This window comes from Macaca thibetana, chromosome 2, assembly GCF_024542745.1.
Source record: "Macaca thibetana thibetana isolate TM-01 chromosome 2, ASM2454274v1, whole genome shotgun sequence".
Classification (NCBI taxonomy): Eukaryota; Metazoa; Chordata; class Mammalia; order Primates; family Cercopithecidae; genus Macaca; species Macaca thibetana.
Window position 1 is genome coordinate 100,007,574 of NC_065579.1, and position 20,048 is coordinate 100,027,621.

At 47.3% G+C, this 20,048-nt stretch overlaps 1 protein-coding gene across 1 annotated transcript in view; it reads right to left on the reverse strand.

The window, feature by feature from the left end:
* Positions 1 to 20,048, reverse strand: part of SLC6A20 (solute carrier family 6 member 20) — a 40,188-nt gene that overhangs the window by 17,086 nt on the left and 3,054 nt on the right. Inside the window, exons 2-4 of the mRNA XM_050780513.1 lie at positions 6,359 to 6,499; positions 4,319 to 4,410; positions 77 to 304 (exon numbers count right to left, since the gene is read on the reverse strand). Coding sequence (XP_050636470.1) covers positions 77 to 304; positions 4,319 to 4,410; positions 6,359 to 6,499 — 461 coding nt within the window. The remainder of the gene's footprint in view (positions 1 to 76; positions 305 to 4,318; positions 4,411 to 6,358; positions 6,500 to 20,048) is intronic.

A 20,048-nucleotide genomic window follows, 5' to 3' on the forward strand; every position in this document is an offset into this window, starting at 1 on the left:
GAGACAGAGGCAGCTGCCCCTTGGCGCACCCTCCCACCCGCCAGGAGCACTGGGTGTCTGTGCCTCGCTGTCCCACCTTGCCAGTGGACTCGGTGCCACGCAGGATGCACAGGTACACCACCAGCCAGGCCAGGAGGAGGCACAGCGCCGGCTCCCACTGCACACCCCCGTTCTCCTGGAGGGACGGCGAGATATTGAGGGTTTTCCTGTACCAGAAGTACTGTGTGGAGGACGCCTTCTCGCACTCTTCATCGTAGCCTGTGTGGTTACCATTCAGTGGGCAGACAGACCACGGCAGGGGATCCTGTGGGACCAAAGCGAGTGTTATCCAGAGAGGTGAAGGCTGAGGACAAAGGCTGTGGCAGGGGTGAGGGAGGTGACCCTGAGTGGAGACTCTTGAAAGAGAAGGGTGCTGGTTCCGGAAGGGCAGGTGGCTGGAGCCCCTGAAGGCAGACCGGGAGTTGGAGAGTTTGTCAGGAGACACGGGTGAGGCAGGAAGGGGTTGGAGGAGGGGGCTCTGCTCTCATTGCAATTCTTCAGGTGCTCCCTGAGGACTACTGAACTCCGTGGTGGGTCCCAGAGACTGAACAGTGAATGGACCACGGCCAGGCCAGCTATGATGATGGGACTCCAACCCACGGCCTGTGCACAGTCAGCTCAGGCACTCAAACCACACCCTCTGCAGCACTGGCCCAGATTGCTTAAGACTTGGTCAATGACTGAGAGAGTCCCTATTTAACCAACTAGAGAAAGTGACAGAGAGCCCAGTTCAGAGTAGCTTAAGCAGATGAGAGTCTTACTGGCTCCACCCTGCAAAGTCCAGGAGTCTAACTGATTCAGGTATACCTTGACTCTAGCTCAAAGAAGTCACTAGCACCAGGTTCTCTCAGGCTCAGAAAGGCAAGAGAGCTGTGGGGCCTGAACCTCATCTCCTGCTAGCTTCCAAACCCAGTGTATGTTGCAGGAAATGCCATTCACCACCAGCACTTAGTGAGCACGGAACCTGAGACTCATGCATCTCAGGACTTGTTAGGGACTTGCGGAAATCAACAAAGACCACCCAAGTGAGAACAAGCAGAGGTTCTTTCCTTAGGGCTTGCTACAACAAGGGAGGTAGCAGCATCGCTTGCATTTGGCAGGGACTCCAAGGCAGGCAGGGATTGGGAAAGCTTGTTAGTAAGGAAAGAGAAGGCTCCAGGTGTGCCCCCACAGGAGGCTGTGGGCATGTCACTTATGAACACAGGAGCCTCAATGGTGCATGCATCATGACCATGACCCAAGGCCAAGTAGTAAACGGTGGTGCTGAGATGGGAGGGAGGGGAGGAAAAATTACTTCTGACTTGCGGGGTGGGAGATCCCAGCCCTGCTCTTTGAGGACCAGCCCCACATTGATCAGTTTTGCACATATCTGGGTTCTGCAAGTCCAGATTTAATTAGACAAAATGCATCATTAATGGAAGCAAGTCTGACCACCCCACTGGGCTCAATCCCGTATTTCACAGGAAAAGAACCAAGGCCCAGGGGTATCACCTGATGGGTCATGGCTGCTGTGCCAGTAGGCAGCTGGAGCCCAGGTCTGCATACCCAGACAGCGCTCGAGACTGTGCTGGTGAGGACCTCCATGCCCACCCCTGCCATACCTCCCCAGGGCCACCCTAGCCTATTGGAATGTGTGAGCTGGTTTCTCGCTTTGACCCATATCGTGTTCAAAGCTGGCCACCAACAGTCCTTCCCCTCCCCATGTGCACATTTCTCCCATCCAGAAGTGGCATCTCTGGCCTCACCCTGTGAGCCTGGGCTGGCCTCCGATGCACGCTGACCAACTGAATATGGTGAAGAGATGCTGTGTGAGTGACTTCCCGGCCCAGGCCTTCAGAACCCTGTAGCTAGCCTCTCACCCTCTTGGAGACCAGCTGTGGGACATCCAGGCTAGCTTCCTGAATGATGCGGATGCAAGGAGAGGGAGGCACATGGAGGGAACTGAGGTGCCTGGTGGCAGCCAGCACCAAGTCCCAGGCAGGTGAGAGGGGTCCTAGTAGACCTGAAGCCCAGTCAAGCTGCCCTGGCTGACATCCCCTTGGGCCATTTACAGCCTGTGTGGGACTGACCTGAGTCTGTTCACTGGACCACCTGCTGATGCCAGCCCAGGCCTGCTTCCCAGGCTTGGCTACACAACTAAGTCACCCAGGGGTGATGTCCAGGCTGCACCCTCAGTGACTCTGATTTCATCTGTTTAGGGTAGGGCCTGGTCATTGGATTTTTCACACCTCCCCACCCCGCGCCCCGCAACTTCATCTCCCCAGTGTGCAGCCAGGGTGAAGAAGGTTTAGAGTATAGGAGAACTTGTTAAATGGGCCAGTTCCCAGTCTGACCTCCCTCACCCACCTCTGAACCAGCAGGTGAGGACAAGGATCCCTGCATTTGCATGCATAACAGCACAGGTGCTCCTGCTGAGAAGGGCTGGACCCAAGGCTGGAAAGCCTGGCCAGGGAGTGAGTAGACAGGAGCACAGACCCCGGGACCAGGTGCCTGATTCCAACCCCACCAGCTATGAGCTACTTGGCTCCCCTCTGCTCGGGTGCTCAGTGCGCTCAGCCTTGCGGGGTGGCTGTGATGATTACCTGAGTGAACACTTCTAAAGTGCCGGGACCTGTGTCTGACCCAGAGCACATGTAAGTGAATGTCTGCAGCTACTATTCCTCTCATTATTACGGGACCATGGAGGAGGGCTTCAAAGTAGAGGGACTAAGGGATAAGTCCACAGACCTACGAAGGATGCAATGAATGAACACTTAAGTGATTTTCAGGAATTGCTGGCCCCCATTCTTCTGACTATTAGAAAAAGGTGCCCCTTTCTTGAGGCACTTTATTTTTGCTTTCGGGGGATGAGCAACTTATTCTGATTTTGTTAGGACGAGACACATTGCTTCTGCTTTTGGAAACTTGTCTTAAAAAGTATACAAATCTATCATGTTTACAATGTGTATGGCAAGCCCTTAGTTGGGGGGGGTACCATTGTGCAGTGCACAACCTGCCCAACCATACATGGCAGCCCTGCAGAGAGGATAGGAAACAGTCACCAGGCAATAGAGTGAGAAGAGTTGCTCTGTTTCCACCGAGAAGGCTGGGGAGAGGCAGAGTTGTGGCCAGTGTTCATGAAACTCTAGGTTGAACCAGGGAAAGAAGGAGGAACTGCAGCTAAGCTCAGGGCACATCTTTCTTGCCAGAGATATGTGCAATGGGGCAAGCTTGGTGGAGCTCATTGGGAAGCCAGAGTAGGGTATGCCAAATCAGGATTATTAAAGTCATTCACCCAAGCATTCCTCACGCCCCCACAGAGTCAAGGCTGTGCTCAAGCATCCCAGAGGCAAACCCAGTTCAGTCCATAGTCCATGCCAGCCCTGTCTTGCTTGTGGACCTAGGGGACAGCCATATCCCATGAAGGCCTGGCTCAGGGGCAAAGGGTAAGGCATCGGCCTGATTAGCTCCTGCCTCCTCCTCTGTTCCCATCTGGGAAGAAGCCAAGGTGAAGGTGGTTCCTGGAAGCAGGTGGAGGCAGTGGAGGATGGGGTTCCTGAGAGCGGAGCGGCAGGAGCCAGGTAACAGAAATGAGCATGAGCAGTGGAGAGGAAAATTCCTCTTGTCCTGGATATAACACCAGCTCTCTGTGTGGAATTGGAGTTCTCGCTTCTCTACAATTTCCAGCCCCTTCCACGTTTTCTACGGAGTGTCAGCTGCAGTTATCATCAGAAATGTGTGGTTTAAAATGTTTAGGAATGGCCCTACTGTGTTACAGGGTGACAGTGGTCCTTCTAGGAGAACTTGGAGGTCTGCAGGGAAAAGGAGAGGCTCAGGCTGGAGTCAGAAACCTGGAAGCACAAGTGGCCCTGTGGAAAGTGGGAGAAGGGGACGGGGAGGAGGACAGACGTTGCTGTCTTGCTGGATTGAGGGAATCCCTCCCCATCAGCCCTCTCCGCAGATTTCCTCCTAGGCACACTGTGCGGTAGTTATTAATTGTTTGTTGGAGGGAGTCACGTCCATCAGAGAGAATCCACTGAAGGCCATGGACCTGCTCTCCAAGAACACACACACTCACACCGGTGGACTCTTGCTTACAGTGTAAGGGGCCTGTGGAGCCCGGGTTCAGAAGCCCTCCACGTGGTTTGGGGTGCATGGCTTCCCCTCCACCTCACACCACCCACTGGCTCCCCGCCCCGAGGCTGCTTACCTTGCCCCACACCCCCTCCCCTGAGCGGTGGCCCTGCTTTTCTCTCCCTTTCTCGTTCCCACTCCTGTTCTGGCACGGGCCGTGGCTCACCTGGAAGGAGTGGAAGAGGTACCAGAAGGCCCAGGCGTTGATGACGTTGTAGTACATGGAGAGGAAGAAGGAGACCACCACGCTGGCGATCCCTGCAAGGAAGCAGAGGGCTGCGCTGAGGACTGAGGATGGCCCTTCCCCCTCCGCCAGGCCCAGCGTGTGCTCCCAGGATGCACCTGTGGCGAGGCCTCCCTCCACCAGGCTTGTGTGGTGAGTATTAAGCGAGACCAGGCAGCTGTAAGCACTTCATAAGGGTGATTTCTTTTTCTCCAACCTCCCTCCTCACCTTCTGGGACAGGAGGCTGATGACATGTTTTTGAGATCTAACTGCCAGGCACTGTGTTAAGTAAGTACTTTACGTGCCTTTGGTCCTTACGACGGTATTATCTTCGTATCGCAGAGGAGAAAACTGAGGCCTGGAGCCTGCCCAAGACTACCCAGCTGGTAAGTGGCAGAACTGGGTTCACAACGTCATGCTGTGAGAAGCACTGTTGCTGTGAAGTGCCACCTTGTGCCAGATGTACAGTTACGCTCCCTCCTTGGCTCACCAGCGGTTGAGTCACCTGGTGACCAGGAGAGGAGGGATGGGGAGGGGGCTGCCCGTAATTCGGTCAGGTCTGCACAAAACCCAGGGTGGTCCTGAGAGCAGAGAGAAGGGTGGCAGCCAGCAGGGCTCTGGGGCTGGCCCACACCAACCCTTGAGAACCAGCATTCCCTCCTCTCCCCAAGCCCAAGTGCTGGGACACTCAGTAGTAGAAACTGGCCATGGTGCACGTGTTTACCCCCACAGGCATCGGCATGTGCTATAAACCAGGGCTTCCCCTCCCCACTCCCACTCCACTCTGAGAGCTGGTTGTTAAATATTCACCAGCATCCCCTGGTTGGCACAAATATCTGGTATCTTTCTTATGATGCAGAAGATGCCTCTGAGAAGTCCTCTGTGATTACTTATTCAGGCAGATCGTAAAACCACACACTTCTGTGTTAAAAATTAATAGCCTAGCGAAACCCCGTCTCTACTAAAAATACAAAAACTTAGCCGGGCGTGGTGGCGGGCACCTGTAATCCCAGCTACTCAGGAGGTTGAGGCAGGAGAATCGCTTGAACCCAGGAGGTGGAGATTGCAGTGAGCCGGGATCGTGCCACTGCACTCCAGCCTGGGCGATAAGAGTGAAACTCCGCCTCAAAAAAAAAAAAAAAAAAAAAATTAATAGCCATTCAAGACAAGGAGGCAGTCTGGGGTTGGAGATGATTTGTGAGAACACTGGACACATTTCTTCTGCATCTGCGACCAGGTCATGTATACGCTTCCACCCTCTTTGCTCCTGAAATGTCACTCTGCTTTCCTCCCTGCCTTCCTTTCTGGGGCAGGAGGGGTGAGCATCACACGCCATGGCCACTTCTGGTCAGGGCTCCTTCTGCATGCAGAGGCAGCCCTGGGCCATAAGCGATGTGCAGGGCAGGTGGAGGTTGTCCTGGAAGTGCCTGGGACTCTGGCTCAAGGTCACTCAGGAGAGGCATGAGATGAAACAGCCCCCTCCTGCTGTCCGTGTGGGCCTCAGCCTCCCCACCCCAGAGACATTAATGGCACTCTGCAACACCTCGGCAGTGTAAAGAAGATTAAATGAGCTCATGCACATATATCCTACAGGCTGGCTCCCAGCAAGTAGTAGGTGCTTACTAAAAGAGAGAGCTGTTATTTAACAGGGAGCAGTTGGGGGAGTTTCCAGGACTTGGAGTTACAGCTGTTTCCCTTTTACAGGTGACCAAGCTGAGGTCCAGAGAAGAGAAGCAGGGTGGCATCTGTTCCCCAAGGGGCATGCATCCTCCCTGTCTTACTGCCCTGCGGGTAGGAAACCAGCTCCTCTCAGCCCACATTCTATGACATCCCCGCCAGGCCAGTTGTTCACTCCAGGCAAGGGCTCTCTCTTGGGCCTTGTGCTCGCCCCTTGATCCAGCAGCTTTGCTGATGGGATCCCACCCACACTCCCATGCTGCCCAGGTCTCTGGGTGGGAGAGGACTGGAGGGGCCCCACGTACCGACACCGCTGAGGTACGGGCTGATGGTCCTCCAGGCACCGATGCTGCCCTGCCGCATGCGCTGCCCCACAGCTAGTTCCAGGTACAAGAGCGGCATTCCCTCCACGATAAGCATGATGATGTAGGGGACCAGGAAACTACCTGTAGAGGTCTAGAGCTGAGAGCCAGGCCACCACCAAAGGGCTTTTCTCCACCACCACTCAACCTCTGTGCAAACATCCTTCCATCCTCCTGTCTTTCCACTTGTCCATGCTTTCTCCCACCTTTCCATCATCCATCCTCCTCTTTCTACTCATCCTTCATCCTTCTTTCATTCCACATTTTCATCCATCCCTCTTGCTGCCATTCCTCTCACCTATCTGTCTACCATTAATTCATCAACTTGCCATCCATCCTTCCTTCCATCCATCCTTCCATCCAACCATCCATTCATCCATCCATTCTTCCATCTATCTTTCCATCCTTCCATCTATCCACCCTACATCCATCCATCCTTCCTTCCTCCCATCAATCTATATTTCCATCCTTCCATTCATCCATCTGTATTTCCATCTTTCCATCCATCCATCTATCCATCCATCCATCCAGCCATTCATCTATCCATCCTTCCATCCATTCATCTGTCCATCCTTCCGTGCATCCTTCCATCCTTCCATCCATCCTTTCATCTTTTTATCTTCCTACTCAGCCACCTGTCTGTTCATGCATCCACCCGTGGATGACATGCAGCCATGTCAGTTGTTAAACTCTTTAAATTCATCCTCCCTAGGAGGCAAACTGCCACTGTCCCAAGCTGCTTGAGTGCCTTTCTCAATGCCTCCCCTGTCCCAGCCCTTCTGCCATACCCAACATTCCATCTTCCATTTCAGCAACTAATAGTCGATCAGAGCCAAGACAATTGTGTTGTTAAATATGTCAAACATCATGCCTGGATCCATGCATTCAGCTGTCAACCTCTATGCACTTCCTTTGGGCTTTGTGCACAGCCCTGATGCTGCTCCACATGAGGTAGTGTATGAAACGGACACTTACTAAGCACTTACTTTGGGCCAGGCCCTGGCTGGTGTGGAATGGGAGAGTAGCAATCATGCTCCCTGCCCTTGAGGTTCCCTGATGTTGGTGATAGTGAGGAGCCAGGGAGTGTGAATTTTGTCAGGGTGAGCTTAACAAAATGTCCAGTGGGAAAAGAGGGCAGGACTTCTGATCAAATAAAACCCAGACACTGCAACTGCAAAGATTAAGGGCTGATTACAAAGAGAACTGGATCCTCAGTTGTTAAGGTAAACAACAAAATAACTATGCTTACATGAACATCTAATATTTACCAAAAAGTCTCCATTGTACACACGTACCATCCTGTAACCCACTCTTCTCACCCTATGGCATTCCCCATCACTCTCCCAATCACAGACCTTTGCATCGCCCCTTAAAGAGCTGCATGATATTCTGCTCTGAAAATGAGCCCAGACCGCATTTAATCAATTGTTAGACACTCGGGCTGTTTCCAGCTTTCTGCCGTCCTAAACAAAGCTGTGAAACAAAGCCTGGTCCACTTGTTTGTGTATTTCCTTGGGATACAAATCCCAGAAGTGGAATGGCTGGGGCAAAGACCAGGCAGAGCCCCCATGGCCACACCACAGAAAGAAAGGCACAAGCCACCTGCACGGGTGAATGAGCGCTCACACCACCAGGCGTGGAGTTCCCAGCTTCATCCTGCTCATGTGGGGGCCTAAAACAAATCCTGCCCTCTCATGTCCAGACACTGCTATAACTCCTCCAGGCCAGGCTCCCTTCCTTCCCTTCAGAACCTTGTTTCAGCACCTTGTGAGTTTCCTCTCAATATCAAAGGAGTCCAAGAGGTCATTAGCTCTCAATCATGAAATATCTGACAATAAAGATTGGGCTCACACACTGAGGCTTTGAAGCCACGTTCAAACCCTCAGTGGTTATAAGATAATCCTGTTTTCACGCAGGGTGTTAAACAGTAACTACGTAAGGCCTGACAAGGTCCAGGGACGACTGTCTGTTTGACAGGGTCTGACTGCCCAGTGCCCATGGGTAGGGTGGAAATCTAAAACCTGATGCCAAGTGGGAACACGAGGGCTGTTTGGCCCTAGGCATCAATCATTTCTATCACTCCTGCCCCAACCATTCAAATAAACACATAATCCAGGTGAATTTTCTCTGCAATAAATTTTTCAAGAAATGATGCTAGAACAACCAAACATCCATATGCAGAAAAATGAAACTCAACCTGTAACTAAAATTTTATACCAAACAAATCTCAGAATGGATTATAGAACTATATGTACAACTAAAAGCTATAAAACTTATAAAAGAATACAGGAGAACATCTTTATGAGCTTCAGTTAGGCAAAGATTTCTTAAATACAATGTTAAAAGCACTATCTATGGAAGAAAAGATCGATAAATTGGATTTCATTACTTCTTTGTGAAAGACACTATTAAGAGAATAAAAACACAAACTGGACTGGAAGAAAATACTTGCATCTTGAGAAAAACTTTGTATCGAGAATATATAAAGGATTCTCAAAACTCAATAAGAAAAAGAATCCTTTCAAAAAATGTAAAAACAAGTGTGAACAGGCATTTCACCAAAGAATACCTGTCTTAGTCTGTGCTGCTATAACAGAATACCAGAGACTGGATAATTTATAAAGAATAGAAATTTATTGGCTCATGGTTCTGGAGGCTGGGAAGTCCAAGAGCATGGTGCTAGTATCCGGGGAGGGCCTTCTTACTGCATCATCCCTTGGCAGGAGGCGGGAGGGCAAGAGGGAGCAAGAGGGAGCAAGAGGGAGCAAGAAGGAGCAAGAGGGGGCTGAACTCTCTTTTATAACAAACCCACTCTCTCAATAATGAAAGCACTCCTGAGATAATGATATCAATCCATTCACGAGGCCAGAGTCCTCATGACCTAATCACCTCTTAACGGTTCCACCTCTCAACCCTGTTGCATTGGAGATTGAGTTTTCAACACATGAGCTTTGGAGGACGTATTCAAACCATAGTAGGATGATTCCATTTATATGACATTCTGGAAAAGGCAAAACTACAGGGACAGAAAACAGGTCGGTGGTGGACAGGAATAGGGGAGTAGGAAGGGGTTGACTACAAGGGGCATGATTTTGGTGGTAGTTGTGATGGCTAATACTGAGTGTCAAATTGATTGGATTGAGGGATGCAAAGTATTGATCCTGGGTGTGTCTGTGAGGGTGTTGCCAAAGGAGATTAACATTTGAGTCAGTGAGCTGGGGAAGGCAGACCCACCCTTAATCTGGTGGCCACAATCTAATCAGCTGACAGTGAATGTAAAGCAGGCAGAAAAAAGTGAAAAGGTGAGCCTGGCCTAGCCTCCCAGCCTACATCTTTCTGCCGTGCTGGATGCTTCCTGCTGTTGAACATCAGACTCCAAGTTCTTCAGTTTTGAGACTTAGATGGGCTCTCCTTGCTCCTCAGCTTGCAGACAGCCTATTGTGGGACCTTGTGATCGTGTAAGTTAATACTTAAAAAACTCCCCTTTATCTCTCTCTCTCTCTCCCCCGCTCCCCCGCGTCTCTCTTTCCCCCCATTAGTTCTGTCCCTCTAGGGGACCCTAATACAGTAGTAATACAACTACATGCCTTAAAGGCATGTGTGGAGATTAAATACAGCCACACATTCTTTTTTTTTTTTTTTTTAATTTATTTATTATTATTATACTTTAAGTTGTAGGGTACATGTGCATAACGTGCAGGTTTGTTACATATGTATACTTGTGCCATGTTGCTGTGCTGCACCCATCAACTCGTCATTTACATCAGGTATAACTCCCAATGCAATCCCTCCCCCCTCCCCCCTCCCCATGATAGGCCCCTGTGTGTGATGTTCCCCTTCCTGAGTCCGAGTGATCTCATTGTTCAGTTCCCACCTATGAGTGAGAACATGCGGTGTTTGGTTTTCTGTTCTTGTGATAGTTTGCTAAGAATGATGGATTCCAGCTGCATCCAAGTCCCTACAAAGGACTCAAACTCATCCTTTTTGATGGCTGCATAGTATTCCATGGTGTATATGTGCCACATTTTCTTAATCCAATCTGTCACTGATGGACATTTGGGTTGATTCCAAGTCTTTGCTATTGTGAATAGTGCTGCAATAAACATACGTGTGCATGTGTCTTTATAGCAGCATAATTTATAATCCTTTGGGTATATACCCAGTAATGGGATGGCTGGGTCATATGGTACATCTGGTTCTAGATCCTTGAGGAATCGCCATACTGTTTTCCATAATGGTTGAACTAGTTTACAATCCCACCAACAGTGTAAAAGTGTTCCTATTTCTCCACATCCTCTCCAGCACCTGTTGTTTCCTGACTTTTTAATGATTGCCATTCTAACTGGTGTGAGATGGTATCTCATTGTGGTTTTGATTTGCATTTCTCTGATGGCCAGTGATAATGAGCATTTTTTCATGTGTCTGTTGGCTGTATGAATGTCTTCTTTTGAGAAATGTCTGTTCATATCCTTTGCCCACTTTTTGATGGGGTTGTTTGTTTTTTTCTTGTAAATTTGTTTGAGTTCTTTGTAGGTTCTGGATATTAGCCCTTTGTCAGATGAGTAGATTGCAAAAATTTTCTCCCATTCTGTAGGTTGCCTGTTCACTCTGATGGTAGTTTCTTTTGCTGTGCAGAAGCTCTTTAGTTTAATGAGATCCCATTTGTCAATTTTGGCTTTTGCTGCCGTTGCTTTTGGTGTTTTAGACATGAAGTCTTTGTCCATGCCTATGTCCTGAATGGTACTACCTAGGTTTTCCTCTAGGATTTTTATGGTATTAGGTCTAACATTTAAGTCTCTAATCCATCTTGAATTAATTTTCGTATAAGGAGTAAGGAAAGGATCCAGTTTCAGCTTTCTACTTATGGCTAGCCAATTTTCCCAGCACCATTTATTAAATAGGGAATCCTTTCCCCATTTCTTGTTTCTCTCAGGTTTGTCAAAGATCAGTTGGCTGTAGATGTGTGGTATTATTTCTGAGGACTCTGTTCTGTTCCATTGGTCTATATCTCTGTTTTGGTACCAGTACCATGCTGTTTTGGTTACTGTAGCCTTGTAGTATAGTTTGAAGTCAGGTAGTGTGATGCCTCCAGCTTTGTTCTTTTGACTTAGGATTGTCTTGGAGATGCGGGCTCTTTTTTGGTTCCATATGAACTTTAAAGCAGTTTTTTCCAATTCTGTGAAGAAACTCATAGGTAGCTTGATGGGGATGGCATTGAATCTATAAATTACCTTGGGCAGTATGGCCATTTTCACGATATTGATTCTTCCTATCCATGAGCATGGTATGTTCTTCCATTTGTTTGTGTCCTCTTTTATTTCACTGAGCAGTGGTTTGTAGTTCTCCTTGAAGAGGTCCTTTACATCCCTTGTAAGTTGGATTCCTAGGTATTTGATTCTCTTTGAAGCAATTGTGAATGGAAGTTCATTCCTGATTTGGCTCTCTGTTTGTCTGTTACTGGTGTATAAGAATGCTTGTGATTTTTGCACATTAATTTTGTATCCTGAGACTTTGCTGAAGTTGCTTATCAGCTTAAGGAGATTTTGGGCTGAGACAATGGGGTTTTCTAAATATACAATCATGTCATCTGCAAACAGGGACAATTTGACTTCTTCTTTTCCTAACTGAATACCCTTGATTTCTTTCTCTTGCCTGATTGCCCTAGCCAGAACTTCCAACACTATGTTGAATAGGAGTGGTGAGAGAGGGCATCCCTGTCTTGTGCCAGTTTTCAAAGGGAATTTTTCCAGTTTTTGCCCATTCAGTTTGATATTGGCTGTGGGTTTGTCATAAATAGCTCTTATTATTTTGAGGTACGTTCCATCAATACCGAATTTATTGAGCGTTTTTAGCATGAAGACAGCCACACATTCTTCAGCGCTCCTCCCCTGAAGAGATGGAGTCTATTCCCCACCCTGTGAGGCTGGGCTGGCCTTCGGGCTTGCTTTGTCCAGTAGAATGTGGTATCCGTGTGGGTACCAGAGCCCAGGCCTCAGGATGTCTTGTAGCTTCACCTTCCTCCTCTTGGAGTGTGCCTGAGACAGCCACATAAAGATGCCGGTCCAGGCTCCAGAGGATGAGAGGCCATGAGGAAGAGAACTGAGGGAGCCCAGCCAGCTCAGCACCCACTACCAGGTGTGTGAGGGACCTTCTGGCTGCATGAGCAAGGCCAGACACAAACAGTAAAGGAACAGCTCAGGCGCCCACAGAACTGGGATAAATGATTAATTATTGTTGCTTTAAGTCACTAATTGTTTTTTTATTTTTACCTCTCAATATTTTCAATATGTATTTCCAAAAGCAAGAACATTCTCTTATATAATCCCAGTGCAATGAGTAAAATCAGGGAATTAACACCAACATCAAACTATTATTTTATCTGCAGCCTTTCTGCAATTTTCCTGACTGTCCCACTGATGTCCTCCAGGCATCCAGGCTCCAGGTCACAAGCACACAAGGCCTCTAGTTCTCAGGTTTCTTTAGTCTCCTTTAATCTGGGACAGCTCCTTAGACATTTTTTGCCTTTCTTTGTCTTTCATGACCTTTCACGATGCTTTAGAGGAGCACTGGCCAGTTACTTTGTGGAATGTCCCTCATTTGGAGTTTTGGCAGAAACACTAAAGTGATCCTGTGTCCTTGTCCAGAGGCACAAGATGTCAATGTGTTCCATTCACGGTGATGTAGACTTTGCTCGCTTGGTTGAGGGGGTGTCTGCTGGATTTCTCTGCTGAGAGTTACTATTCTCCCCTTAGAAATGATTATCTTCTTGAATTATATTCTGAGCCTCAGTAACTATCTTATTTCTCATACTTTTGCCCAGTAGTTTTGGCATCCAGTGAAGATTCTTGCCCAAAACAATTATTGCTGCGTTGGTTGCCAGATAGCAATTTCCTAATTCCATCATTCCTTCTAAGTCCTGGAGTTCTTGAGTGGTTTGTTATGAATAAATAGGTAACTGAGGCACACATTGAGCCCTGTGGTAATGTCTCTGCCACTGTGAGTCCACATTGCCCCAGATGAGTGGGACACTTACAGTTGCAGAATTATTGGAAGACGTAGACTCAGCTCAGCCTGGGGAATCCTTACTCATCACCACCTCCCTGGCACCCACTGTCACATCTCCACTGCACCACCCTCCAGGCAGGTCTTTGTGATTCCACCCTCCAGTCCCCTCCGTGCAGTTTGTTCTCAGATGGTGACACACCTGCCCCTTCCATCCCTAACCTCTCACCCAGTCAAACCTTCCTTGGCTCCTCCTTCCACCTGGAATCAAACCCACACTCCCTCCCTTGATCTCTGAGGCTAGGGGAACAGGGTTCCCACCTTCCCCTCCGTGCCGCTGGCCTCTCTCCATCCACTGCAGTCACACTGGCCCTCCTGCTGGTCTCGCCTCAGCACCTTGGTTCTTGCTGTTCCTCCTGCCCAGGATGCTTTCTCTCTTCTTTCAGTGCTCCACCCAGACTTGGCTTCCCCAGAGCTGCCTTCTCTGCGCGCCCTCGCTAGAACAGCCTTCTTGCCCTCTTGAACTCCTTACCCTGCTTGATTTACCTTCCGAACAGTTCTCCACGTGAATAATGCTATACTTTTCTTTGTTCACTTGAGATCTGTCTCTCTACTAGCAAGGAAGCTCTCCTCTTGTTCCCTGCTCTGCTCAGAACAGCACTGGGCAGAGAGCCAGAGTCCAGTGAATATTTGTTGAATACAGGAAAGAATCCTTAGGGTCCCACTGGATCTTCCAGATGCATCACTTCCTCCAGGAGCCACCAGATCACCCAAAACTAAGACCCATCCTCTTGTCTTGCAAGCCCCTGTTGTTGAGGCACCTGCTGCTGCACTGAATGTCTACTGCTCTGTCCACACCTCCACACCTAAACAGTCAGCTCCTTGAGGGTAGAGATGGGATCTGCATGGCTTATAGTTGATCTCTAGCTTCTAATGAAGGACCTGGCACAGAGTAGGTGCTCAGTAAATGCTTGTTGAGTAACTGGCTCTACCATGGTGGATAGAGTAATGCTTGGGCTTGCTGTCCATGTCTTCTCTTCTTGTAATCTCCACCTCTTTAACCTGTTCTTCTGAACTGTGGAATAACTTTGAGATAGGGTCTTGCTCTGTTGCCCAGGCTGGAGTGCAGTGGTGCGATCACGGCTCACTGCAGTCTCGACCTCCCAGGCTCAGGCGATCCTCCTGCCTCAGCCCCCATGAGTAGCTGGGACCAAAGACATGCATCACCGTGTCTCACTAATTTTCAATTTTTTGTAGAGATGGGATCTCACTATGTTGCCTAAGCTGAAATTACAGGATGAACCACTGCACCTGGCCCTGCCATATATGATTTCTTGCTCGGGGAGATCCATACTGGCTCTTGGTGAGAACTGTTTCCAAAAAATAAAAAAAAAAAAAAAAAGAAAGAAAAAAAAAAAAAAAAAAAGAAAAAAAAAGAAAAAGAAAGCTATCCCATAGCTCAGAAGAAAAAGATAAAAAAAAAAAAAGGATAAAGAGATGGAGATTACAAGAAGAGAAGAGACATGGACAGCGAAGCCAAGCACTACTCTATCTCTATTAAGCATTACTCAGTTCCAGCAGTTGTGTCTGCAGAAAGAACACTGAGTTAAATTAAATATGAAAACATATTTAATACTAGACATATAGCCTGTGATCTTTCAGAAATTATAAGATTCACATAATACCATATTAATTTATATAATATTCTAGGTATCCCTGATACCTAATAACTAATAACAAATAAAATTGGCTGCAGAATTCTCCTTCACAGAAATGAAAATCTGAAAACAACAGAAAAGCATCTATAGAGTTTTGAGTAAAAAACATTGTAGCCAATTCATGTGGCTACAAAGGATGGATGTTCTCAGACATGCTCAGAAAGCGAACCACTTATTTACCATTCCTGAAAAACTTAAGTGCTCATGAACTGCATCCAACCAGTGTTGGATCAAAATAAGGAACTCAAATATAGGGTTGTGTTATAATAGAGCTAACTAGTAGTAAATAAATCAACAAAACAGAATCAAGTCTGAAAATAATACTGTTAATATCATTGTAAAGTTATACAAATGGAAAATGCAATTTCTGAATGAGAAGAAATAAAACATAAATAGTAAAATAGTCATCATAATGTGTCTGAAATCCCAGATTAGATTATATCAATAAAAGTTGTTAAGTGGAATGGGGGTGAGGAAAGAAGCAAGAAGTACAAGTGTGTTAAATTTTTTTCTTTCATAGGGTGATATCAATAGATGACATTTCATTCTTAACACTGATAACCAGAGAAAATAAGTATACTTCCCCCCCCAGATTTAAATTACTACTAATAGAAAAAATAGGAATTATACCTTCTAAATCACTTGAGGAAAAAAGTGAAGAATATATACTTCATATTGTAAAAGATCAAAACAAAATTAAACAATAATAACTAACAAAAAGGAAAAGTAAGGCAGTACAAAATGTGATGAAAAATAACAGCAAACATAACCTGATAATAAATATAAATGGATCAAACTTCTCCACTAAAACATGAGGATCACTGGATTATAATAGCATAAAACTTCACATAACTTAAAGTTCCACAACTAGAGAATGGTTAAGTAAGTTATGTTACCTCTGTAAATGGAATATTATGGAGCTATTTAAGTTTATACTTTCAAAAAATATTACATGATTTTGGGAAGGATTAAAATAAGTTAATTTTGAAAAAGCAAAATACCAAGTCACATATAAAAATATGGTTCTAATTTTTTACAGCAAAAATGTTAACAGTCATTACCTCTGGGTGGTGGAACTTCTGGTAATTTTGTATTTTATTATTTGTATATTTCTGCATTTCACAGAATTTTTTTCTAACTTTTATATTTTTAGTAGAGGTGAGGTCTCACCACATTGCCCAGGCTGATCTTGAACTCCTGAGCTCAAGCAATCCTCCTGCCTTGGACTCCCAAAGTGCCGGGATTACAGGCATGAGCCACCACACCCGGCCCTTTTACACAATTTCTACCATGAGCATTCATTACATTTATAACCCCCAAATTCACACCATATGTTATTCTAGAGCATGTTGTTGCTCATTTTTCTAATTATCATAGCCAGTACATTGTCTATTTGCTAAATCTAGGAAACTCACTAGAAGGAGACATTCCTTTCTGTATGAAATGTATCCCTGCAAGCCCTCACATCATACTCTGTCTCCTTTGAGGGCCACAGAGATGCCAGCCCGAGTCGGCGCCTTTCATGGGAAAGCTTACTCAGATGTCCAAACTCTTTCTCTCCCTCCACTTACATACCTTTGTTTTCCAAAAACAACAACAACAACAACAACAAAAAACAAAAAACACAGCAGGGATTTTTTTTTTTAACCTTTTTTTTCTTTCTGGGGCATGTGTGTGCTTGTGTATGTGTGTGCACATACACACATGTTTAATGTAAGGAACACTAAGCACAAGCCCCCAGGGGGTGCTGAAGCTGCTGGTCTGGGGGTTCCACTTCGGGAACCACTGCTCTATTCTGTGAGACTCTCGACCCCAGTGTCTTCCTTTTCCTTATTCACTCGCCTCCATCTTATTCTTCCCCCAAAAGTTTCCCATTTGGAGTCAAACCCAGTCAACTTTTTGAAAACCAAAAACAAAGGCACAGGTGAGATAAATGAAAGCCATCTTTACTCTTCCTGACCCTCACTGGTTTAAAACTTCTAGAATTCCTCTCCCATCTGTTCTCTGCTCTCCTTGCCCTCCCCTCGGGCAGCATCACCACTTCACCAGCTACCCAGTGCATCCCTGGCATCCATGCTGGCAATCTCTGTAAACCACAGCTCTGACTGTGTCATTTCCTTGCTTAAAATCTGGCTTTGCTGTCAGAGCTAAGCTCCACCTTCTTCGCCTGTTATTTGGGGCCCTTAGGGATATGCTGACTCCTTTTTCATCTTCAGCTTCCTCTCCTGCCATTGCCCTAGTCCCCACCTCACTTCTCACAGCCACATGAGGTTTCTGGCCATTCACCTCAAATGTGTGCTCTTGTGTGCCTTTTGTATACACTTTCTTCTGCCTGGAATGTTTTCACCCCTAATTCTACATGATGAGCTTTGACTCCTCTTTCACAGCTGCTACTAAATGTTGCCATTGCCAGAAGGCTTTCTAGATCCTCTTGAGCAGTCAGTCCTTCATGAGTTATTTCAGCAAAGCCTCTGAACGGTGCTTTGTTAAAGCTCTTCCTACTTGGTCCACCCCCAAACCTTGCACCCCATAATCACCATAATCCCGACAGCATAGTCCCTGACTTACAGAAGATACTCAGTGAATATCTATTGAATGACTTAAATTAAGTGCCTAGAAAGTTTATATTAGGTATTGTTTGTAAGATAGTGATAGAGTTGCACAGTAGAGCTCCCTGGGGAGCATAAAACTCCTGTTCAGGTCACACCTGAGACCAATCCAATCAGGATTTCTGGGGGTGGGACAGAGGCATCAGTATTTTTTAAAGCTATGGGTTGATTCCAACATGCAGACAAATAGAGGCTTCTCCACCAGTAGGCAGACTCTGTGTTCCTGACTGGTCACTCTTCCTCCCCACCAAGTGGGAGTGAGACATGTCAGACCCCACAATGCATCAGGCACAGGAAGGATGGTGTATCAGTCTGTTCTCACACTGCTGTAAAGAAATACCTCAAACTGGGTAATTTATAAAGGACAGAAGTTTAACTGGCTCACAGTTTCACAGGCTGTACAGGAAGCATGGCTGGGGAGGCCCCAGGAAACTTACATTTATGGAAGAAGGTGAAGGGGAAGCAGGCACATCTTATATGGCTGGAGCAGGAGGAAGTGAGAGAGTAGGAAGCTGCTACATACTTTTAAATAACCAGATCTCACTGATAACTCACTATCACGAGAACATCCCCAAAGGGGAAATTCACCGCATGGGAGGTGATCCAATCACCTTCCACCAGACCCCACCTCCAACACTGGGGATTACAATTTAGCATGAGATTTGGGTGGGGACCCAACTCATATCATATGGATTTAGCCCAGGGATCAGAGGAGGGCTTTGTTGAAGAAGTCATCTTACATTTAGGGAGGGGGTTTCCTGGAGAGGATGAAGAGCACACTGGGAAGATGCCAAACATTTTGGGGTATATTCAGGGAAGGTCGAAGGGGGAGAGGAGGTTGGACCAGAAGGGACAAGGGATCCTTGCAGGTGGACATCGCACAGGCTCCTGGCCAGGCCCTCCTCCAATGTCAAGGTGAGGCATGGGTGAGTGTCACAGGAGAACCACAGGAAGAAGCACCCTGAGCCACAGCAATTCTTATTTGGGGGTCCTAGAAAGGCCTGGACACCTGAGGAGTCCTGTCCTGCCTGTAGCAGATGAGTGCAGGGTGCTGGGGAGACAGTCTTGCCTTATCACAGAAGTGGCTTGAGCCCCAGCTACTTCTCCAGAAGTCCTGTTCTCTCTGACTTGTTTCCTATCTGTAAAGGGGGGTGGCAGGACTAACTGTGGGCATGTTGTGAAGACCAAACCAAATTCCTTCAGAAAATGCTTCACATTATGCCTGGCACATGCTAGGAGCCCAACAGGGCAGATGTTACCAGGATTGAGTCTGGAAACCTTGGGGGAGCAGCAGGGGCCCCTGATCATGGTATTTCCCAACTACTGGGGGTCCCCACCCACTTTACAAGTAAACAGCTGCAGCACTGTTCCCTGATCCATGCATGGACTGACCCGGTGTGAATCAGTCCCAGGCTGGGTGCTGGCCTGAAGAGCTGTGGCCACCACAGCACCTGGATCCAGACTGGCTCACAAGAGCCAATTGGCCCCACCTCTCCCCAATCCCACACTCGGGGACGATACGTTGGCAGTCTGCAACTGGCCATGGTGGGAGGATTTACATCAAGGTAACCTGCAAATTCTTGGAATTGGGTCCTGCTGTTCCACCAAGAGCCAGTTGTTAAACATTTACTGGCACCCCACTGCTGGGCCAGGGGCCACATAAGCAACCCTGACCCTTCCCTGAAGTGTGGTCCATGGACCAAGCCTTAGCCTTACTAGGGAGCTTTCTGGAAATGAAGAACCCTGTGCTCCCCTACAGGCATCTGGATCAGAATCCCTGGGAGTGGGGTCTAGCAACCTGCAGTTTATGAAGATCCTCAGGTAGGCTACAGTTTGACATGTAATGCTCTAAGCAATTTGGGGTGGGCCGTACAGGCGGCTGAAAGAGCTGGTTTCCTGTCCCAGAGAGCGGGAGCTTTGCAGGGATGTGGAGCATTCCAGTCTGAGAGTGTCATTGTCCTACTGCATAGTCAGGTGTCCTCTGATTTCCCCCTCAATATTGCAGAGAGAAAATTTAAGAGAAAAAAAATCTGTATTTCCACCAGCCACACAACTGTTCTCATCTCTCCATGTTTCTTTCATGCACATGTTTACATAATATAAATAGTGTAGTATTTGCTTTTTACACCTTATCACACACACACTTGCATCCCCGATTTCTTCCCGAACAACCACTGCCTTAGATTTTGACGTGGTCGCCCAAGACCTGCTGACTTTTTCCAAAAGAGATTTTGTGAAGTTCTTGGGGTTGCCTTTTATTTATTTATTTTTTTCTAGAGCAGGCAGCCAGGGCTGTACAGAGAT